Genomic DNA, 24,765 nt, shown 5'->3' with positions numbered 1-24,765 from the left:
TGGAGAAGTCTCGTGCTTTCCAAATTGTTCTCCTGTAATACCAGATAAGATCTCCAAGATGTTTTAAACTGTGTTAAGATAAAGTGTGCAATCAAATAAGAGAACTCAATATGAACTCAGTCATTTCTCATCAGAGCTATGCTTCTCATATTCATTTTAAAGCCTGATACTCTTACTATGTTTCTACATTTATCTCATTTTTGTGTTTTTCTCCAACAGAATTTTTAGTTGGAGGTTGAAATGAAACATGTCTGATAACTACATTAAGCCCTGTGAGCCAAGAAAAAGCAGCTTTTCTGGGAGTACATGGTGAGTAGAGTTCATGTGGGTGTAAAAATCACATAAGAGCTAAATAATATCAACAGTAACTGATGCAACACCCTGTCAAAATCTCTTTTGATGACTCATCACAGCAAAGGAGGCCTGACATTATTACCTGACATGGCAGCAGAGGGCGCACTCGGCTCACCGTAGCCGAACTCATTGATGGCCAGCACTCTGAACTGGTAGCTGATGCCCTGCCGCAGGCGGTCCAGACTCACAGAGTGAGAGGTGCTGGTGGGAGGCAGGTGCCGCACAAACGTATCCCACACACCCTCATCTGCGGAGAGCAAGGTCACTTCCAGTGAAAATGTCATCATGCACTTGGAAGCACTAAGTTCATTATACTTAGCAGATGCTGACATCAAGAGCAGCTAACAGCTGTTTCATTGCCCGACAAGCAATGTTGTTCAATGTGAATAACCATGCTGATATGGAAAGGGCAGTTATATCAATGTATCCCAGCAACAATGACAAATAAATGTTCAGTAGATGATTTCAGACCAGCAATCAGGCTCCTAAACGAACACTCGCCAAGCGCCAAATGTGAGTAGAAATTCGTTTTGGCTGCTAACTTTAAAAGGAACTGCAACATTACATGGTTTGAACTGGAAATATGAAAAACTTGTAAAAAATTATTAAAAAAAGCTATGTATTCAAGCTATTTTTACCTCAGTGAAAACAAAATTTCAGAGCTTCAGGTTTTTTTCTCTAATGCACAAAATGGAACAAAATTGCGATGTGCGAGTCAGTGCGACAAGTGCAGTTTATAGGATCTTCTTGTAAATGATACTGCAAATTATGCAATGACTTGCATTATTCAAATATGCAAGGAAGAAATAAATAATTTGTCATAGTAACAACAATATTAAAAAAAGAAGAAGCAAAATACAGGTTTCTGGTAAGAAATGGTTGGTAAATTATCAGACTTACAGGTGTGGCAAAAAGTTGAACCTTGACTGTAATAAAGAAGCATTTATTCACGATTAAATCTAAAGATGCTCTTTAAAAATAATTACTATATACAGTATATTATACAAATATTAACATATAAAGTAAAAGCAATAGTATTAAAAACACTAAATAATTTATAAAATAATATTATTTATATATCACTTCAATTTTATTAATATTTCGAAGGAGCTTTTTAGTTTTCACTTTAACTTCAAAGTTTTAGTAATTTTGTTGTCCTTTGACATTTTTATTAATAAAAAAAACAGTTATATTTAGCTTTAATTATTTTTATTTCAGTTTAGCACTTCAACTTATTTCAGTTTCTAATTCCCGTTAACATTTTGAACAGTTTTAGTTAACAATACCAAACAGTGATTCATTTCACTTTTAATTAGTAACACTAAATTAATTTCAGAGCATTCAACATGATTTTCTTCATCAGTAATAAAAGTCATGATGGTTGAAAAAGCGCAAAGGACTTTGGCAGCACAGATTTTCATTAAAAGTTTGATTGCTACTTTAAATTTAAGTTTTCAATATATATATTTAAAACGGAAATATGTATAGCGGATGTTCAATGTATTCAAATATTCAAATAGCTGGCCCAGTGTGCTGTGATTGTATTATTAATAGTAATAATACGATTTTTTCCCTGCCAAGTTATAAAGTAATAAAACTTAACTGTTGCCAAGTAACTGTAACCAAGTAACAGACACTTGGTCCATTAACTTGGTAGTACTGATATGTGGTCAACACTTTTCTCACTCAAAAAAAGTAAAGTTTTGAGTGCTGTACCTGAGGGCCGCGCTTCAATCACATAGCCGGTCACATGTCCTGCTCCTGTTTCCCCTGGTGTCCATTGGATGCTGAGCATGGATCCTGTCTTTGTGATTGACATTTCTACAGGTGATCCAGGAGATCCTAGACAGAGAGGAGAGCGTGCAGTGAACTGAGAAGAACAGGCGAGCAATCCGACCCTTGTGAGTACAGGAATAAAGCTAAAGCAAACGCCTACACCACTGTGAGATATTGATCCACGCAGGTGTTTTTTCACAGCCTGGATTTCTGACACCTCTCGCTTGAGGAGTGGGGAATGTAAGCTGTGCTCAGCGACCCTGGGAGTTTTGCTGATCTGTTTGTTGGTGTGTGTTTTATTGGTTGTGGTTGTGTAGCTCACCTTTGACAGGACCTGCTGTGATGTTGGCCTCTGCCTCAGGCCCGTAGGCGATAGTCTTGGCCTGCACGCGGAAGCAATAGGTCATGCCCTTGGTCAGGTCACGCACCTTCAGCCAGCGCTGCCAGCTGCCACGGATATCCACCGTTACTACTTTAGTCACACCTAATGCGCACATACACACACACACACACACACACACACAAAGTTTGCATGATTACACCCTACCGCACAAGAATAATTTATACAAACAAACATTACACAATGCTACAGTATCTTCCTACCTAAGAACAGTGAGTTAATCTCAAAATTAATTACTCTAGTTCTGTACTATGAACTATAAACATTGGCATTAAACGGACAGTATGGAATTTTTCGCCACTAGGGGTCGCTAACCTATTTACAATAACAAAGGCGTAGATTGATGACGCAACATTTGCTAAGAATTATGGATCTTGTCATCAATGTCAAGCCGGCCGATCTAATAATGTTTATGGATGACTGAATACATCGATGCTTTTATCATGACTGTGATATGAAGCAGTTCGGGATTGCTAAGAGACAGCTATCAGCTCCACACGCGACGCGAGTCCCGCGGATATAAAGGAGTATGGACATTTCATTCTACCGAACTACACGCAAAGCAGAATTACTACCCACAGGCCAGTTTATTAGACAAATTAAACTTGTGAGGTAACGCAGCGCTGTTTCACTTGGTCTAACATTACATTAGCACAATAAACTGCATTTGAATGTGTTGAAAAGTATGTGTTAGTTTGTCTGTATGAGACTAGCAGTAAGCTAGATCAACATTAGAATAACATACAGATCATATTCTAACATTTTATCATTGTTGAACTATATAACATTGATTAGTTTTATGTAAATGTGCTCACCTGTTTAATAAAGTACATGTAGAAGCGGTCAAAGTCTCGGATGTGGAGCTCTCGTTTATATACTGTCTATGGGAGCTCTCGGCATCTCGAAAACACCGCGCTGACATTGATTCTCGTTTTAGTTCTCCTTTTTTATCTAAAGTCTGCTTGCCATGGTCCATAATGTTTGAACGAAACAACAACAGCGTGCAAATAGACATTGCAAACTACACATTTGTCCACGTCTGTCGCTTTGGTTACTATCAGACGGCTCTGGTTGCTATGGCAGCACGAGCGGAAACCAGGGACAACGCGGATATGACGCCATTGGCGGCGACAAAACGGAAATAAAGAAACGGGACGTGTCTTCGAATTAAATTACAAATTTCTCCTGGTTTGAAAGTTGTTGCAAACAGTCGGGATAATGTAAGTACACAACTAAAAAAAATACATAACATAGATATAGTGATTTTTGCTATTTTTTAAGCAAAAAAGTTACATATTGTGCCTTTAAGAAATATTCTTAAAGCCATCCATTTTTCACTGAGAATTTAACACAGAGCCATGGAAACAATAAAAGAAAATGAGTTTATGTAAACAAATCATCACATCTTCATCACACATTAAAACACTTCTAGCGATGTTAAAAAAAGCCACCGTTAGAACAAGAACATTATGAAAACAGACTCTGATACAGTGAAAACATGTTATAGATTAGAGCTACACAATTCTGGATAAATTGAGAATCACGATTTTGGTTTACTGTAAGATCACGATTCTCCCACGATTCTGAACTAATTCTGGCAACTAAACAAAATAAGTCATTTACAAGAGGTTCTGACAAAATGTTAAAAAAATATTTAATTAATTTTAATTAATTCTTTTTTTTTAAATCGGTTTGAATTAATTATTCAATGACTCACTCAAAAAGACGTTTTTGAACAAATCTCTTGAATGATTCCATGAGAAATACATTTTTTATCAGTCATTTGTCGCCACCTACTGCTGTAAAGATGTAATTAATACAATCTTTATTTGAAGCATCAAGGTATTTTCAATAGGTGATTTACTGTATTTTAATCGGTTCCATAGGCATCAGTGTTTATATTCGAACTATCAACTTTTATCCTAGTACTTCTGCAATAATTTGAATTATGTAACAGAAATAATAATAGTGCGTGGTTGAAAAGACTGTTTGTGAAGCTGATTCATCCCTATACATGAGAACTGCTCTCTCTAGGTCAGCAGCAAAGCAGAATGCTCCGCTGTGATTGTACTTGTCAAAAGCTTAATAGACATTACTGAATCATTGTCATTTAGGAATAAGATAGCGTGGGTGTTTAAATCGAGATTGCAATCTGTTAACGATTAATTGTGCAGCTCTACTACAGACTGACCTTGAATAGGGGCGGTGGGCTCATATACCACTCTGTAGCCTTCCACCACACCGTTGGGGGACAGTGGGAAACCCCAGGACACGTTCAGAGTGCTGCTGGTCACCTCAGAGAAACTGATGAAGCTGGGAGCGCTGGGGGCTGCGAGAACGGTACAGTTTGATGAATGCAACAAATACAGACTTTCACTCCTGTCAGATACACTAGATTAAAGCAATAAGCCACTTGAGGCTGTACATACAATACAGTGATTTTGCCATGATTAAGCAGTGTTCTTATGCACAATGTATCCACGTGAGAATCTTGAGCACATTACAGTTTCATATCACTATAATTATAAATCATATTACAAAATACAAACTTTTTCCTGAAATCTTTAGAAAGGCTAATTGCTTGTATAAAACAGCAATTTGATAAAAGACTCTAAGATAGTTGTTTTATAACTTAAAACATGTTTTCGTATATTTAACTCATCACAGTAATTAATTTCATTCATCAAATGAGTCATCCTACTCAAAAAGTTTATTGCGCTTTTTGGACTACTTTGTATTTAATTATTGATGTAAAAAATTCTATCAATAATTAAATTCAAAGTTGTCAATTAACTTTTGGCACCATTTTGCAGCAAATAAACTTGCATAAAAAAGCTCTAAATATGTTTGGTAAATGTTCAATAAATTGCTTAATAATATTAATTTCAGTATTAATAAATGTAAAGTGTTTAATTCTGTTTTTAGTTCAACTGTAGAGTGTTTAAATAATTCAGTATGCAGTCACAGGTGTGAGTACATTGGCTATTTTGCAACACCTTTTAAATGTGGCTCATCTAATTAGATTTTAGAGTCAGTTGTAATATTTGTAATACATCATTTTAAATAGATAAAAATGAGTATATCCCACTCTCTCAAAGATTTTACAATGCTAGCTACGCAGTTCCGTACTCTTGCACAAATGCAGCTTGTTGCTTTAGGAAATGTCAAAGTGAGGCAGAGGTGGTGAATTTCCTCTGTTTGAACAAATGAGGTCACATCAAGACCATTTGAATAATTTTAAAATTGTTTTTTTTTTTTTTTTTTTTAAGTGACTCGTGGGTAACGAGCCCCTCCCTGTCATTTCAGTGAGGTGGAGCCTGAGGTCAAATCATTCCCCGCTTGTGCGTAATTCATTCCGACAACATTTATAGAGTGAATGATTTAATGCAGAACACATGAATTGCTAATGTGAATGATGCAACGGTGATATAATGCCACATGCTCCATCAGGTGTCGACCTGGTTTTCATGCACGGAGAAGAACACAATATGGAAGTGGACATATTGCCCTTGGCGCGCTGTCTGCGGTCAGATTTATAGGTTAGCCTTTAAGGGTGTAACGGTTGGTGCTCAGGTCAGAGGGGGGCTCTGTGGTCAGTTCTGAATGGGAGTTTAATGGCGATTAGGATTTATGCAGACACTCACCTGCCTGAAGAGTGCGCCCCCTCCTGGGCTCACTGAACGGGCCGTCTCCCGCAGCATTGAAGGCAGACAGCTTGACCATATAGTACGTGTAGCTGGTCAGGTTCTTCAGTCTCATGTTGGTTTCAGGCCTGAAGAGAATCTTAACTTTCTCCGTTTCATTCTGACTGTCATTCTCCCAGTAAAGAATCTACAAGCAATGAAAGACATAGGTGGAGTGTATAGAATTAAACTTTGTCTGGCACAAAGCACAGCATCCTGCAACCCTTTCAGCCATGACTGCATTGACAATATATAGTGGCCCTAAATAGTACTTAACTTACTCAACTTTTAGAGACCTATGGTTTCCGATTCAGATTCTTAGCCAACACAGGGACCACAGACAGACAGACAGACAGACAGACAGATAGACAGATAGACAGACAGACAGACAGACAGACAGACAGACAGATAGACAGACAGACAGACAGACAGACAGACAGACAGACAGATAGACAGACAGACAGATAGACAGATAGACAGATAGACAGATAGATAGATAGATAGATAGATAGATAGATAGATAGATAGATAATAAAACCAATGTGTAGAACATTTTTCTATTATTAATTAAAATCTTTTGTTCCATCTGTCTGGGATCCCTGGGAAGCTTTTTTGGTCATATATTTGACTATATTGTACATTTTGGCACTGAGTACCAATATAGATATTCAGAAATGCTATATTGACATTCAGTACCAAACCCATGTTTAAAAATCTAATTTATGTCATCCAGTATAGTTATATTGAAAAAAATGGCAAACTCTTTATTGAAGAGGTGAAATGAGCAGTGGGTTTATAGTTTCTTCACTGATCATGCGGAACTGAATATTCAATGAAAACAACAAGGATTTCTGGATTAACATGAATATTCCATATTACTGCCAGGACATTTTTATATACTGAATCAACTCCATGTATATTTCAGCAGATATTCACTAAACCCTCACCCATGATCATTAATTCATGGCTTCTGCAAAACTTACTGTCTAACGCCATAATCTAATACAGTAAATCTGTGGAGAATACAAGAAAAGAAAACGAAGACAAAAGAAACAGACTGTAGCTATTCTTCCACCCCAGAGAGCTTGAAATGACAGTACAGTTCGAGGGGAGGAGAAAAAGAGGACAGATAATAAGAGTATGAGAGAGATTGGACGAGGTGGGTGGTTTGGGGGTGTCACCTTATATCCCTGAATGATGCCATTTTGGGTCTCGGCAGGGGGCGGCTCCCACTGAACCTCCAGCTGTGTGGATGACAAAGTGTTGATCTGGATGTTCTGAGGGGCCACAGAGGGGGCTACGAAAGAGCACAGGAGATACTGTAAATACATCACACTCAATTCCTCCAGCTAACCACTACAAAGACATTGTGCCCTGCAAAAAAAATGCGCTCATGCTGCTTTGGTGCCCAATCCATTCCCCATGTTTCCACTTGTGCTGAACCTGTGTGATTTTCTTACTTATGAGGAACACAAAAGAAGATATTTTGAGGAATGTCTCAGTGTTTTGGGAACCAAAACTGTTTGGTAACCAACCTTTTTTTAAACTAAATATCTTCTTTTGTGATCCACAGAAAAAAGAAAGCCATGCAAATTACATGAGGTTGAACATATGATGAGAGAATTTTCATTTCACTGTTTTAACTCTGGTCCAAAACAAAACTAGAAAGAATATTTTGTAATAACTAAATAACTCTCTCACGCTGTTCAAACCCGCAAGACTTTCGTTCATCTTCAGTTTCTGTTTACTACATTTGAGTGCTCTATGTACGTTCGCTGATCAATGTTTATATATGAATAAAAGCTGATCATATTGTGGGTGAATAGACGTTCAATGGAGGGACATAAATCTCTCAGATTTCTCTGAAAATAACTTCATTTGTGTTCTGAAGAAAAATGAAAGTCTTATGGATTTGGAATGACATGAGGATGAGTAATTGATGAACCCTTTTAAGTCAGTGTAAACGCAAAGTGGAAACCCGGCTGGCATCAGTTACTGAATGAGAACCAGTACCAGTGGGAAAAGTGATATCAGATGAACACTGACTCCAGCGTGGCTGCCGCCCTCTGTTGTGTCTCTGTTAAATGTCATTCATTAAAGAGGCTAGGAATACATAAGCCCTATCCATCATAAATCACAGCAACAGATGCAGCTACCCCAGACAGCAATAATAAAAAAAAGCAAATTTAATAAGACCAAACCTGAAAGCAGATCTAACTCCGAGAGCATGACAGCTTGACTATATTAGGGGCTTGAAAGTTGAGTTTACGTGTAGTAAAGCAGGCTGAATCATTTATGAGCGGGAATGAGTTACAGCTGTGGACAGTGGGGTGCAAGAGACTTGACTGAATGAGCTGTTATAATAAAGCACAGAAAAGCTCTGTTCCAGCATCTAAGTGAGCTGTCTTGCTGTCTACAAAGCAGCATCCTAACTAAAACAACTAAAACAGAAGATTTTGAGTGATTTGGAACACTCTATATGGAGTGCAACAGTTTTTCAGAGGCGCTGGTTCAGGAAGTATTTTTTTTCCATTCATTTTTCCCAAAGGGATTTAAAAAAAGTCTTTGTTAAAGTGTTATAAGCCATAAATCAAGCCAACCAGCTATGAGGAGAATCATAACATCACAAACTTTGATTCTAGCAAAAAAGTATTTGAAAATCAGATGAAAATACAAAGTTACAAGAATGTACTTCACGGCTTTAGTGATAGAAAAACTACAATCCCATAAAGCATTGCGAACAGCATAATCAGATTAAAAACGATGGAGAAATAGAACACTACTCATTTAAAAAAAATGTTTATTATATACAGTATATATATAAACAATATATTTTAGGTTTATTGCAAAATATGCATATATATAGATTCAAATATTATTTTCAGAGTGAAGAGACTGGCAATTCATGGGAGTAGGCGGAGCTAAAGTGATCTCTTGCCACATTTGGCTTGTTTCGACTCTTTTCTATACAGCAACATGGGTAAAATAGTTTTTCGACATGAATTCTGCTGTTAAACATGATTATTTTAAAACTAAGTTGAAATAATGCTGGCAAACAGCTTCAACAGAAACAAACACTATTGATTAACAACCTCGTAGCTCTCAGTAAGGCTGTCTTTAAAGGTTTACTAGTTATCGTTCAAAATCTATTTCCCTGTGGAGAAATTGAATAGAGTTTTTACACTACTTCTGGAACCTGACAGTTGCACTCTATAGGAACAGCTCAATATGCCACACAAAAAACACCTCTCACATGAAGTGCACTGGAGATTTAACAACTCCTTCCGATAGGGTTTGACATTAGCATGTTGCTAAGCTAACAACTCAATACTTAATAATATAAAAGTATAAAGTATAAAAATGCATAGCACACAAATATTGGGTAACATAGTACATTTTTAAGTCAATCAAACTATTCTGTTGATACTTTCAGTGCCCTGCTGAAAAAGAAAATCTTAAACCAGCCTAAGCTGGTTTGCTGGCTGGTTCCAGGGGATTTGTGCAGTGGGTGAAATCATCAATCTCCAGCAAAAAAGCCAAAGAGAGCTTTTTATTTATTTGTCAACTGATGTTCAGCTGGTCTTTTTAATAGTAAACATATTATCAGATTATCAGTCATCAAAGCTTGGTAAAAACTGAAGGTGTCATCATGATAGTCATCGACACGGAGATGTACCTTTAACTTTGCCAAGCTGGTTGCTCACTAAAAAACCCTCAAAGATCATGTTTTCATTTTCAAATTTGAAGTTTGAATTACTTACTTTTCAATTAGTCTTCCCATTAACATCATTATTCATTCAGATCGATTTGTGTACGAAAAAGAGTCAGGATTTATAGCATAAAAAGCACAATAATGGCGCGATGGAGGCACTTCCTGCTCTCATGTGACTTTTCCCCTTTCATTCTCAATTACCCTTCACCAAACCCACGGCACATTTTAGGGTGTCTGTTAAATCTCAATGGGCTCATCAGGCAAGAGAGAAACGCTGCTTCCCGCTGTAACTTTAACTGGTGTTGGACAGAGTCATTTTAGTAAAACGAGTGATTTATACACTGTTTAATGTCATATTTTTATTTTGTGGAGGCACTTTAGGGGGCAACTTGCCAGCTTCGTTTCTTATCTACTCCTAAAATATGCATATTAGTTATATGTCCCCTTAAGGTACTTAAGAACTGGTACTGAACCTTTTAGGGTTAAATAATGTACAAAGATGTAATTTTGAGTGTACAAGCTGTTGTACCCCTAAAGGTAGAATCTATGCACTTTTTTTCCCCTGAAAGGGTGGATACATTTTTTCACTGTTTGTGGCAGTGTATTCTGAGTTTGTGATGTTACCTTAGAAAGCTTATAAAACAGCATTGCTACCCACCTTTTAGAACAACCTTCCCATCAGGAACCCCTATGATGCCTTTAAATGCTCTCTATGTGGGCATCTCTCTAGGGTTTAAGACCTGTCTGCTGTTTCTGCATTTTAACACCAGCATGTCCATCGAATGTCAGAAGGCTCTTAAAGGCAAAGCTCTCCGCTCTCTGATCCCTCTCGGGGTATGTAGTCAACCTGACGTTAATCAGAGGAAAATTCATTTGTTTGTTTGGCTGTCCCCACTCCTGCTGCTGGAAGTAATCTCCATGCCTGGCCCCTTCTAATGATGCTGTTAATAACCTGATGTTGATAACCCTGCCTGCTCCACCAGCTGCTTGAATTCTTTATGACAGATTCATATTTACTGCTTCATTAAATCCCTTATGAGAGGAGGCCAAAAATGCTGCAAAGAGGTGAAAGAGGTAAAAAAAAACAAAAAAAAACAACAACACACACACACATACGCACACACACACACACACACACACACACACACACACACACACACACACACACACACACACACACACACACACACACACACACACACACACACACACCCACCCACACACACACACACACACACACACACACACACACACACACACACACACACACACACACACACACACACACACACACACACACACACACACACACACACACACACACACACACACACACACACACACACACACACACACACACACACACACACACACACACCTCTGTCCTGCCAAAATTCTCACCATGACTGCTTTTATTAATACTGTGGCACTACTAGAGCAATGCTGTTTAGAATTTCATAAATAATCTTGGCGATGATTAGGTGAAATGCAAAACTGTGTGGCGAGCGAGAGCCTTGACAACATCCTGTCTGTGCAGTGTCAGCCTGTTAGCACGTTTGGAGTGGAATTAAACAGCACAAACGACAGTTTGCATTTGTAGCAATTTGCCTGCGTTCAATACTTTAAGCGTATGGTAGAAATGTGGATGTAATGCATCTATTTGCTAGTGGTGGGAGGATTGTTTTTCCACTAAAGGCCCTTTCATTGATCATATAAGATGCCCCACATGAATATAAATTTGTTTCAGGCTGTGTAGGTGATAAACATCCTTTCTTTTGTATTGTACCCAATAAAACAGCACAACAATTATTAGTGTCCAGAGGAATAGTTGGAATGTCATATCCGGGCTTCCTCTTTTGGCAGCTCATTAGACGGAGCGCTCGGCTCTTCAGCCAGGCAGCTGGATATTATTCAAGTCAATAAATGTACATGGAAAAAAAATTATGTTTTAGTAACAGAACAACTTGAGCTCAACTTGAAAAGCACTTTACAATTCAGCAGAACAATCTAGCTTGCAGGAGCCTGATTGTGAGGTAGGGGAGAACAAAGAGCTAAACCAGCCTTCAGTACAGCTCAAAACAACAAACTCATCTTTGAGCACATTTACTCAGCCATCTTTTCATATCTCTAAGCACTCCAAACTCATGTACATTTACATTTAATCATTTAGCAGATGCTTTCATCCAAAGTGACTTACAAATGAGGAGAGAAATAGAAGCAATCAAACCAACAATAAGGCAACAATATGCAAGTGCTGTGACTAGTCCCAGTTATTCCAGCACAGAACACGGTCCTCTTAGTGTGTTATCCTCAAGTCCTTAAAAGAACCACAATCAGGAAAGAAACGTGAACAAACATACTACTGCTTTCTCAGATCTCATTTTGGACTGAGTCTGAGTTGTGACTGAGTTTCATTTAATTTTGTATTCACAAATTATAATATGAAATGTACCTATTGTCGCAAATTGGTCATTCAACCACATTGGTTTATGATGTCACGCATGTGGTGGAGTAATAACTTTGTTTAATGAATCTGTTTGAGATTGAATTAATGCTAGATGTTTTGCTATAAATTGCAACTATAGATTGTACTGAATGTCAGCTTGCTTATTTGGCTCAAGATAAGGATTTTTTGCAAACAAGAAACCATGCTTCTAACCACAGGTCGAGAGCTGTCGTTGCGATGTTGTTTGCGAATGTTCGTTAGAACAATGTTTTCGGGGAAACACGACTCGTTGAACTATGTTGATAACGATGGAACATGTGACCATAGTTGGCTAACGATGCTTTTGGGAAACGCACCCCTGGTTTACTATCTTTGTGAGGACTCTCCTTAGACGTAATGGTTTTTATACTGTATAAACTGTATATTTTATCCCATTGCACTAACCCTACCCCTAAACCTACCCATCACACAAAACTTTCTGCATTTTTACATTTTAAAAAAAAACTCATTCTGTATGATTTATAAGCTTGTTTCCTCATGGTGACACAAGTCCCCATTCAGGTTGAAGTCCCCACTAGGATAGAAAAACAAGCACGCACGCACGCACGCACACGCACACACACTAAACCAGGGTTTCTCAAACTCGGTCCTGGAGGGCCACTGTTCTGCACAGTTTAGCTCCAACCCTGATCAAACACACCTGAGCAAGCTAATCAATGTCTTCAGGATCACTAGAAACTCACAGTTAGGTGTGTTTGATCAGGGTTGGAGCTAAACTGTGCAGGACAGTGGCCCTCCAGGACCGAGTTTGAGAAACCCTGCCCTAAACCTACCCATCACAGAAAACTTTTTTTTTTGTTTTTTAAACACATCACTTAGTATTACTTATAAGCTGTTCCAAAAAATGTTCCAACAAGGATAAGGATTTCAGATATTGGTTTCAGGATCAAAACTGAAGGAAGACCTTTGAGAGTTTGTGTTTCTTTATATCCCAGCATATGACAGCATAACAATATGACAGAAAGGCAGCCCACTATTGTGTATAATAATATCTCACTCTGTCATCTGCATAGAAACAGAATAAGCAGCACTTTGTACGGTTATCTGTAATAGACATATTTTTTGTTTGTAGAACCTCAAGATTCATGCAAAAGTGAAAATAAGGTAAACAAAGTCCTTTGTGTTCACAATTCAACTTATAAGCAAACTAAACTGTGAACTTAAAAGTTTGGTTTGCTTGGAGTATAAGCCAATTTTCTTCCAAACCTCTCTTAGGTCCCTGAAATGAAATTTCAGTAGTAATCATGATTGCTTCTGAAAAAGCTAATTGATCTAAACACATAAATTGATCCAAGCCCAGGCCTTTAAGTGGGTTTGTGTTTCTGTCACATTAAACAGAACCTCACCATAGCTCTAGCCTCTGTCGTTATGTTCCCTCTTCATGCCACTCGACTAAGGGAACACAATTCATATCTGTCAGCTCATGTCACGCCTTATTCCCTGAAGGACTCGAGATAGAGCACATGCTGTCCTGCTCCTAGAGAGCCGTATGGCACAGCCATCTCAAAAGGAACATCCATCGACAGTGGTCATCACCACATCTGTCAGGGTGGAGCGGCAAAGATGTTTTCTGTGAATTTGCTCTCTCATTAAAATGGTCCTCTGGTGGGATGATGCCAGCAAAGCATACTGGTCTGGGTTTGACAAAAGTCTCCTCAGTATTCGAAAAAACAACAACCCATAGTCTTCTACATAACCACTGAGTTATGTTCTCAAACGGTGCAAGTTTAGAAAATACAAGATACCTTACACTGTGTCTACACTGGGCGTGAGTGACGCGACACAACTAGACAAAAGACAATAAAACCCATTATAATCAGTGATGCTGTCTACACTATGCACGACAAAACCCTGACAGTAAACTGATGGCCATTCTATTTCGGATGTACTTAAAGCGCTCACGCTACTTCTGACACATAGGACAAAAGGATTTAGGACGTTCGATTTATCACGTCCAGTGAAGTCAGCCTCAAGATGTTGTGGCACGGCGCGACACGACAACTGTAGCGTCTGGTGTTACAATACTTCTTAACATCAGGACTCAACAATAAGGGGGGCCTGGATGAAGTTTGGGACAGGTTGGAACTGGATGTTATCACTTTTAATCAAAAGTGTCTTTATGAATTTATAGCTAATGTGGAATTATATTGCTGTGTAGTTTTTTAGATAATATTGCAAAAACATGTGGAAAGTGCCCTAATTTTCACACAATCACTTACCTGCTTCTCCAACAAACACCTCTACTGGAGCACTTGGAGGGCTTTCGCCAATGACGTTGTAGGCAGTCATCACAATTTCATAGCGCCTGTATTTCTGCAGCTCTGATGAAAATATAAAATTAAAAACAGAAGGGTATAAGGGTACTTGAAAGGTATATCTTGGCTTTGAGGCAGCAGAAAAGAAGAATGAGAATTCTTCTGAGTAGAAACAAAAGCATCTCTCAGATGTTCCATACAGTGTGGATGCGGAATAGTTTGGATGTGATCATGGAAAGCAATGGCATCAAACTCTTACACAGGAGAACTGAGAGCACATGCATTTCTCGGGTCTCAGGCAATGTGCAATGAGATTCACTTTTGAGAATATCTCAGGGCCAGAATGTTCCTGGTCAGAGTAGATGGATTAGCGGAAAAAAACATGTTCTATGAACAGGAAGAGTATTTGGGATTACACACTTTGCCAAAGGGAGTTTGATTATTTCGGACTTCAAAGGCAGACTGACATAAATGAGAAAGATGGCTAAATGAAACTTACGCGTTAGCTCGAATTCGGTTAATGAAGGATTGCTGACAGTCTTCACAGTGCTTTTGGCTGTGGAGGGAGAAAGAGCAACTGATGAGGAATACATTACTGGAGATGGAAAAGCACAAATTAAAGGGATATTTCATCATGGCAGTAAATCTTTGCTTTTCAAAGTTCCTCATCACACAATTCTCCAAGAGATTGATGAAATTCCACAATGCTCATCTCACTTTTGTACGCGCTCAGATCAAACCCCGCGAGAAACCGAAGCGAGTCAGTGATTAATGATTCAACAGTCAATATACAGTTCTATATCACAAGCTGGGGTGCATTAGGGACCTAATAAGATTTCTAAAACATATACTGAACCAGCATCACTTGAGGAAAATTAAAGAAAAATCGGAATGTCCGCACCACTAGTCAATCCTTTTATACTGTTCCTTTTGAGCTCTGTAACTGAAATGAATATGTCTGTGTAGTTTAAAAAAGGGTTTCTACAAGAGGGCATATCAGACTTTCAGAAGTATCTTATGGACAAGCTCAGACACTTCAACTTTACTTACAAAATATCTAAATGGACAGAAATAAAGAGCTCAGTGAGGGATTAAAAGTAAACTAAATTAAATTGAACCCAGTTAAGTTTGATAAATTTTAATCATATTTTGAAATTATCATACAGATTTCTATCATTTTATCAAAAATGGAATATTGTAATGTAAGACAAAAACATCTGAACGTCACATAATAATAATCATCAAAAACCATTGCTAATATTTAGTGGTTTTTCCACAAAGAATTAAGTCATTATGGATCCAGCTTGTCTTAGTTAAAAGGGGATATAATTATGATTACGATTATCAATCAAAATATTTAAACATGTTTTGTTTTTAATGAAATTTGAATTGTTTTTAACAAATGACCACTTTTTTATGTTAGAATTGCATAAAAACATCCAGTGTAAATGGATTTAATATTGTTTAAATTAATTTAAATGTCACCTTAATATTTGATACTAAAATAAAAAAAGACTATTATATTAATCTGTAAAAATGTCATTTGAATATTTTATTCAATATATTAAGACATGAAGGGGAAATGCACAAGAGGTATGACTACATCTTTTTATCTGTCCAACAACACACTATGAACAACAATCACAGGCATATATACTGTAAGTAACAGACTGCCTCAGAAAGTGACAAAGACCTTGTTAGCTTCTGGAGTACCTGCTAACTTTTCAATGTAAGCTGTTAAGCCTGAACAAACAGAGCATAGCTCCGGTAATTTCCTCTTGGCATTTAGGGTGATTTCAGCAGGGAGGTGCATTCAACACTTAACAGACCTCAGATTTTAACATGTAAGATGAGTGGAGAGCAGAAGAGAGATATTGCATTCCTGCCCTGACCAGTGCAGAAAATAGGGAAAGGAATTAAATATGCTTTCGTGCTTGGCTGCTCCGGGCTTGCGCATTTAAATGCTGTCAACACTGCTGAGTCCAATTTGTCAAAGGAGATTTAGCAGCCGGATCCGGGCTGTGGAAAAAGAGCCCGATGGTGCGCATGGTGTCGAACACTTGAGCTCAAACTCATGATTCCGCACCTCACGCAGCCTGAGCGCGTAATGAGTTCACCTACGCTCAGCCATCCGGCGGAAATATATTCTCTAACTGCAGGGAGAAAAAGTGCCCTAACGCTTTGATAACGTTCAAATTTGCGCAATATGCAAGATTTGTACCTTAATATAACAGCTTCGAAATCATTTCGATGGTAAACAAACTCGTAGTAGGGCGAATCATCCCGATAGCAGGGGGGGGGGGGGAGACGAAGAAAACGAAGAAAGCACAGTCGTAAGAGTGCAGAGACGGCTCTGCGTGAGTGGTATTTACGACAGTAACGTTAAATACAAGTACTCCACAGCGACTCTAGGGGAAAAATGGAAACTGCATAGTGTGCCTTTAATGTGGATTTCGAAATTTGCCATCACAGGTTGAGTCCCAGTTTCATTTCAAAACTCGACTTCATTTCCAAGAGTGTAGCTGGGAAATACAATATATATTTTTGCACAAAAGCACATGTCAAACACTTGCCAAAATGGACAGAAAAAAAGCTCAGTGAGGGATTGAAAACTAGCTTAGATACTGTAAACTTTACATTACATTTAGCCAAGTTAAGTTTGACTTATATTAACCATATTTTTCAGCTCATCAAACATGGAATATTGTAAAGTAAGACAAAACAACTAATATAACTAATATTTGCTTATGTTTGTGCCATTGGGTTTCCCACCAAAAATGATGTCATTTTGGATCCAGCTTTTCTTAGTTAACAGGGATATTATATTGCTATTATTATTATTAGGGGCCAAGCACTGAAAGTGCGTAGGCACCTACTGAAATCGTTGGTGTTCTTATTCTTCTTCTTCTTCCGTTTCTTCTTCTTCTTCTGGATGGAAGCCTATGGCAACCCTTAAAACCGCTTGCGGGAAAGTTATGAATTATAAAATTATAAATTTGTCACACTGATAGAGGGCAGTCTGAGCAGTCACTATATCAAATTTGGAGTCTCTAACTCAATCCCTCTAGCGCCACAAACTGTCCAAAGTTTCACTCTTGTTTATGCTAATAACTTTTGAACCATAAGGGCTAGAAACAAAATTCCCACTTTTCCCACTGATTCCTTGGCTAAAGACGATTCGATTGCATCGTATGACGTCATTTTCCGTCATTAAAATCCATCCGCCATTTTGATTTTTTTTTTTTAAAACCTACTTTTTCTAACTTGTCCTAGACGGTTGCTCCGATTTTCACGAAATTGAACCAGATCATCTTCAGACCATGCCGACAAACCGTTCTTGAATACCACGCAAACTAATTTTATGTAGCGCTTCCAAAAATAGATGTAAGGCTGTATCTCCGCAACGGTTTAACGTATTCAGACCAAACTTGGTAAATGTCATCACAAGCATGACTTGAGGCTACATACTGCGTTTCGGCACAGCACCACCTACTGGTCGGGAGATACGAAAAATCTCTGGTCTTGTTAGATTCAGGGCGTCATGCTGAGTCGACTGATATCCAATTTTTCCATATCGGCTATTTTGAATTTTGTACTAAAATGTTGTATTTTATGAATGCATGAACGTATCGTTACAAAACTTGGTATGGGTTATTGGCACGATGCTCTGAAAGAGTCTGAGAAGTTTCTGACCAGTGCCACCTACAGGTGAAAAAAATTATTTACAGGCTTATAACTTTGGATTTGGTTGACTTATTTTTCCTTACATTCCTGAATCCTTGCTGAGTCTAACAATACCAAACATTCTAGGTTTCGCCTTGTGGTTAGTGCAATGTTGTAAATTAGCGCTTAAAAAACCTTTGCCAATATCTTCGAAACCGTTAGACTGATCGAGACGAAACCACCGTAGAAAGTTTGAAAACATGGAAAAAAAATCCAATCAAAGGCGCCCATGGGTCATTTTTTATTTCATTTTCATATAAATGTCTATAACTCCAAAACAAAATGAAATATTTTCACCAAATTTGACACACACATGTATGGGCTCACTCTGAGAACATATAAAAAAAGCGGTGGAACTGTGCCACTGTGGCGCTATAATAGAACAAAACAAGGACATTGCCATTAATTACAATATATTATCATGATATTAAATGCAACACTATACAGTTGCATTGGTGTACGTTATAAAACTCTGTATGTGTCCATTCAATCATATTTTTAGTTACTGTATATATGATTATTCTGCCATTTTGCCTAAAATCATCTTTAAATGTCTTTATTGCTCATTGTTGCAGTTGGTCTGACATGTATTTGTGCTTGGCACCGATAATTGCTGCTTGCAGCTATATTTATGATAATAATTGATTATCAATAAAAATAATATTCAAACAAACTTTGCATTTGATGAAGATAAACCTGGAATATTTCTTAATAAATTGCAACTTTTTCCATGTTAGAATTGAATAGCCATCTCAAAATCCACTGTAAATTGATTTAAAATGATTGTTCTAACTGTAAGGAGGACGCTCACCCTAATGCTTTGAAAAAGTTCATATTCATTGTATTAATGAGGATTTGCCATCACTGAATGTGTCCCAGTTTCAATTTAAAACTCATCTTTCTTTCTGAGAGAGTAAATGGGAAAATTACAATATATTTGCACAGAAGTAAACACGTCAAAACAAGTGAGTTTTTAAAACATTGAGGAATTCCTTGAGAAACAAATATATTTTTTTCAATAACTGCATGGGTTAAAGTGTTCAAAGAAGCACTCGAGCTATAAATCACGCCTGCATGCAGACGTTTCTGGTTCAAGAGGAGAGCCTCCTCCCGCTAGTTACCTGTCAGTTCGTTGCGCAGCAAGGAGCTGTTGACGGCCCTCTTTGACTCCTCTGGAGCGCTGTCATACTGCAGCTCACGGTAGTAGAGCCGATAGCCCACCAGAACCCCATTCAAACTCTCCTCCTTGGGCTTCTGCAAAGGCATAGATTAAATTAAAGGTCACATTCCACTAGCTGTTCTCATGGTCCTTATTAAAGGACACCCGATAAAAAAGCCTTCCTGGCTGTAACTGACAGACAGCACTGACTGATCTCTCATCGCGCATCCGTGTGCAACGCTTCCCGCGAAACGAATAAGATAAATAAAAGATGAGGATTTAATTTCTGAGCCATTCAGTCAGTGGGTAATTAACAAAGCTCCGAGCTAAGTGTAATCAACTCGGCCCACGGTTCTGCTGATAAAACAGACAGTAGTGAGAAGATCCGGGACTCATAGGTCAGTGAAGAAAGGTTTCAGCTACTAATTAATATCCCTTCAGATTGCAGGATCGCTGTCACGCATGGGTATTAATTATCCTGGGCTTGCCAAAGCCCTCTGCGAGCTCTGTAAATGTGCGGGTATCAATACCGCATGTCATTAATTTATTCAAACCTGCACGAGGAATACTAAGCGATGCACGACAGGCAGCTCAGAGCGAAGCGAGGCTACCTGTTGACAAAAGTCAGATCATTAAAACAGAACAGGGCTGTAATTTCACTGGCGATAGCTTGCAACATGCTGGTATTCTTCTCATGCTGGAGCCGGTTTGTTATCTGGCCATCAGATAAACTTAATGGAGGTCAGGAGTTCACTCGACCGGGGTGGGCTGGCATTAGCGTACCTGCCACTGCACCAGCACAGATGTCGTTGTGGAGGGTTTCACGGCTTGAATCAAGGGCGCTTCATCAGGAACTGCATGAAAAATTAAAATACAAGAAGAGATCCGGTTAGATGCGTTCTTAGATAAGAGAATCTCCTTCCACAATCTGTTTAGCTATTTCTTCTCTGGAACATAATAGGAGGATTTTTGAAGAATGTTCTTTTCACTGTAATGGAAGTAAATGAGGACTGGTGGTGTCAAGCTAAAAAAAGCACCATAAAAGTGGTTCATGATATCACTTGTCCACTTTAGTCCTCAGATGTCGTATGATGGCTTTCTGTGAGAAACCGGAAAAAACGGTATTCACCAATATCTTCTCTGTTAGCAAATTTTGAGTCATATGGATGAGGGGTTTTCAATCTTTCTGATGCCCTGGACCCCTGAATATGATGGTCCCCTTGCGAGGGACCCCGTTAAAGGCATCCATATGGAGAACATGCTTAGCTTTTTCTACTTTTAGATGTATAAACCTGAAGAGAAACGTTGACCGTTGAATAAAATGATTCTCATGACTTCTGATGAGTCTTTAGAAAGAAGAAACATTAATACTGTAAAATTCGCTAGATTTATTTTGATAAAAAAATAGGCTCCTTTTTGAAGCCTAAACACTCCAGTTCCCATTCATTGTAAGTGCCTGAAAATAAGGGACCTGCACATACAAAAAATAATAATAAAAAATCTCCCTTTTTTGTTCCACTGAAGAAAGAAAGTCACGCAAGTTTAGAATAACATGAGGGTGAGTAAATAATGACAGAATTAAATCAGTTCCAAGACTTCTGCTTCCAAGTAAATGGCGCAGATAGTAAGACTGTAGCTCTTCTATGACTTTTATTTGAATCAATAGCGCATCAACCAAAGCCAGTGGATACAACACGCTCATTATTACTCACCATCTTGTAAAGTGGTAATTGCATCCGTCTCTTGGCTGTACTTGCTGTCTCCGACGTCATTAGTCGCCATCATTCTCAGCTTGTATGAAGTGTAGGGTTTCAGCCTGAGGGATTGCACAGCTCGTGAGCTCTCTCATATTGGACAAAGACCTTTCCCATCACAAATGATGTGGCTCAGCAGTGCATGTATGAGCTAGTATCTATAAATGTCAGGGACACAATCCATTGAAGCCCAAGGGCACACGCTGGCAATTACAGAGTTTTATCTTAAAGCACTTGAGGCAGAGAGGTGAGGACGGAAATAAGATACAAAACACTTCTTATTGGAGAGCTCATATAAAGACATGAGTGCAGCTTATGTGCCAATTCATGAACCCAGAAATATGATATGAAGAACTGGGATGCAGGTAAAATATGTCAGAGAATGCAGCCTAGTAGGGCTGCACAATTGTATGAATCATTTATATGATTATAATAACATATAAATAATCAGAATTCAATATCAAAAGTAATAATCAAAAATGACTGCTTTGGTCATAATTGCACAGCCCTACTGCCTAGCCTTCTTCAATCACTGTGTGTTGAAAATCATCTGGAATTGACAGTAAAGGGAATATGTGGAAAAATCTTTGCTTACATTTCTAATTTGTTCATTTCCCATTTACCCAAAACACACTGCACAAGCCAACTCGTTAACAATCTAAACATATCGTTTAGGTCTCATAACCGATCTCTGAAGATTGAGATGAGTTGCATGGCGCTTTCCAAGCGAGGGGGTTTTCCGCTATTCGTATTACTTGGTTAAAGGGAATATTTTTCCCATGATGCCCCACTCCTAAAAGCCTCCAGCTGGTAAAGACACAAATCAGTCCTGAATAATCCATTTAGCAACAATCTGGCTGTTAAAAAAAGCACTCAAAAGCTGATGGCTGAGAGAGTTTTCAACTGAGAAAGGGGACTCATCATAATCAAGATGAGATGGCCCTCTGAATGCATATAAAATACTATTCGACTGGCCATATAATCATGGCTGCGGATCCAACATAACTCATATGCAAAAAGCTGGAGTGCCCGTAGCCCAAGGTACTGATTGTTTCTCACTCTCTCAAATTGGACTGAGTATCATAAATTGCTGCACTGGAAAAAGGCTCCTACGCATTTAATATCACTCCCTGCAGGGGAACACATGTGGATGTGAAGCAGTGGAAATCGACAGGAATCAACTCTGTGAGGGTCATCTGAGGGCAGTCTTTAGGTGCTGTTTGCGGGATTGTGGGGTTGAGAAATGAGCTCACCTGTCCACCTCCCAGGAGGTATAATTGTGGCTTATAACGGAGGAATGTGTGAGCCAGTCGCCGTTGGGCAGCTCCCGTGTCTGTAGGGTAAAGTAACGGACGGGAGACGAGCCGTCCCCTCCAGGCACCCAGTTGAGCTGCAGTTTTCGGGACTGCACGTGGTCCTGTGGCACTCGCAGCTGCCGTGGAGGCTGCGGTCGCTCTGATGGAGGAGAGATAGATGTGAAGTGTGAGTTCAGGGGTCAGGCTGGTATTGCTGACTGTTCTTAATCGCGCGACACGACTCTTCTACTCATGTGTGCATCAGTCAGTGGGTATTGCCCTGGCCTCTCCACCCCTCCCCACCTGTGTGACACGCAACTGCATAGCCTCATCGATTTTAATGGGAGAATTCAATACAGAGAGGCATAATTTGTTTATTTAAAGGTGCACCGTATCGACCGCCATTAAAGATGCAGATCATGCGCAACCAAAGCTATCGAAAGCCATGATTGCAATAGCCTTGTCCGTGCAGCTTTTAAAATGACCAATCGAGCAGTTTCACGAGGTCAAAGGATGATATGCAATCGCTCTCCATTTTTAACCCAAACTATCTGTCTTTCTTGAAATTGAACAGTATATTAACATTGTAGCATTTGGGATGCATATCATGGCTCATAAGTGTCTAAAGACCGATATGGATCATGCATGCACCTCTGAGAATTTAAACAACAATAATGCTTAAAATCATAAGGAAACTGCATTCACAATCAATTTTACTTCTGTAATGTGACATGATTTCTGAGAAAAATAGAATATTCAATACAATAAAATGATCCACTGGGAATTGTTGGGATCGTGAAAAGAAGCCGTTTCAGAATGCAGCCAGACTTGATTGTGAGGTTTCAGTCTACTACTTTCCTCCTGAAACACCACCAGCAGCCATTTCTCAAGTCAATTTCATAATTTCAGCAATTCAGTGTAGTAATGCTTCGGTTTCAATTTTATTGTTATTTGCTATAATTGCAAAACAAACATATTATATTATTATATTATATTAAAGTATATTATGTTAACATTAACCAACACTTAATTACTGTGTTAACTATTGCACAAATTGTTGAAACAATTTCTAACATTATTTTCAAATCTAGGTGGTGTGTTGAAAAGAAAAGCCGTTTCAAAGGAGGAAAATATTACATATTTTAATACAATACTAAAATAAAAATGGTTTTGATTAAGAAAGTAAATAGCATCCATTTTTGTCTAACATGATTTTTTTTTTTTTAGAATCAGGACTCGTTTTTAGACTATTGTTATTTACCAATCTCTATCCTATCATTTTAGGGGTGGGGTTAGGATATGGGCTATGATTGGATATTTTGAAGTACAGCCAAAGATAAAGAAAAAACCAAAAGAAAAATGCATAGATTAATCATTTGCAATAAGATCAATAACATTTAGTAAATAGATAGTGTGAATTTATATTTCATGCCAGCTTCAAAGATATACGAGCGTTGTGTATTTATGTTTGCGTCACCTCTAATCTCAGTAGTTATGACCACAGCCTGTGCAGGTGTTCCCCAGCCCTGCTCCGTCTTGGCGGAGATCCGAAAGATGTAGGCCGCCTCTGGGGTCAGGCTGGATGCGGTGAACTGACGAGTATCAGGACCAACCTCTATTGTGATGAACTGGTTGGGATCCCCAGAATCCAGACGGTAAGCTACCTGGAATCCTATAAAACAGGCATTAGATCATCTGAGGTGAGTCTTGATCCTCCGTCCTTCTCATGTCTACAGTGAGACAGCTTAAGCCTTTACCAACATCAAAAGTATAAATAACATTTCTGCAAACTTTGAGAGTAGTTTTCAGTTTTGAGAAATCAAAGTACAAAAGGGCAGGAGGAGGAAAATATCTCCTCAAAAAGCCATTTGTTGTAGGAAAATCATCTTTAGAAAAACAACAGCAGGTTTATAAGACGAATGGCTTTCAAAAAGGCTTCAGTGCACTGGAAAATTTGGTCTATCAGCATCTATTTTAAATTCAGCTCTGGTTAACATCTGCAGTCATTGCTTCCCTTTACCGCAAAAAGACTTTATTTAAATCTGTCTTTCATTGGCGAGGTCTTCTGCCTTGCCTTCATTCCCTGTATCAAATGTATTCCAAATGTCAAATTCAATACACAGCGAAAAGAACCACAAAGAAAATGTT

The 24,765-nt window shown here is 38.5% G+C and overlaps 1 protein-coding gene across 1 annotated transcript in view; it reads right to left on the bottom strand.

Annotated features, from left to right (window-relative positions):
* sdk1a (sidekick cell adhesion molecule 1a) overlaps nucleotides 1-24,765 on the bottom strand; it is a 369,950-nt gene that overhangs the window by 10,866 nt on the left and 334,319 nt on the right. Inside the window, exons 29-41 of the mRNA XM_081363124.1 lie at nucleotides 24,095-24,289; nucleotides 22,576-22,777; nucleotides 21,281-21,384; nucleotides 20,352-20,422; nucleotides 19,531-19,663; nucleotides 15,186-15,242; nucleotides 14,651-14,752; nucleotides 7,395-7,510; nucleotides 6,175-6,361; nucleotides 4,722-4,859; nucleotides 2,453-2,614; nucleotides 2,071-2,196; nucleotides 437-601 (exon numbers count right to left, since the gene is read on the bottom strand). Coding sequence (XP_081219250.1) covers nucleotides 437-601; nucleotides 2,071-2,196; nucleotides 2,453-2,614; nucleotides 4,722-4,859; nucleotides 6,175-6,361; nucleotides 7,395-7,510; nucleotides 14,651-14,752; nucleotides 15,186-15,242; nucleotides 19,531-19,663; nucleotides 20,352-20,422; nucleotides 21,281-21,384; nucleotides 22,576-22,777; nucleotides 24,095-24,289 — 1,758 coding nt within the window. The remainder of the gene's footprint in view (nucleotides 1-436; nucleotides 602-2,070; nucleotides 2,197-2,452; nucleotides 2,615-4,721; nucleotides 4,860-6,174; nucleotides 6,362-7,394; nucleotides 7,511-14,650; nucleotides 14,753-15,185; nucleotides 15,243-19,530; nucleotides 19,664-20,351; nucleotides 20,423-21,280; nucleotides 21,385-22,575; nucleotides 22,778-24,094; nucleotides 24,290-24,765) is intronic.

Source organism: Scardinius erythrophthalmus (genome assembly GCF_964197995.2).
Source record: "Scardinius erythrophthalmus genome assembly, chromosome: 1".
NCBI lineage: Eukaryota > Metazoa > Chordata > Actinopteri > Cypriniformes > Leuciscidae > Scardinius > Scardinius erythrophthalmus.
Note: the sequence above shows the minus strand (reverse complement) of the source record. Positions and strands in the feature narration are given on the sequence as shown.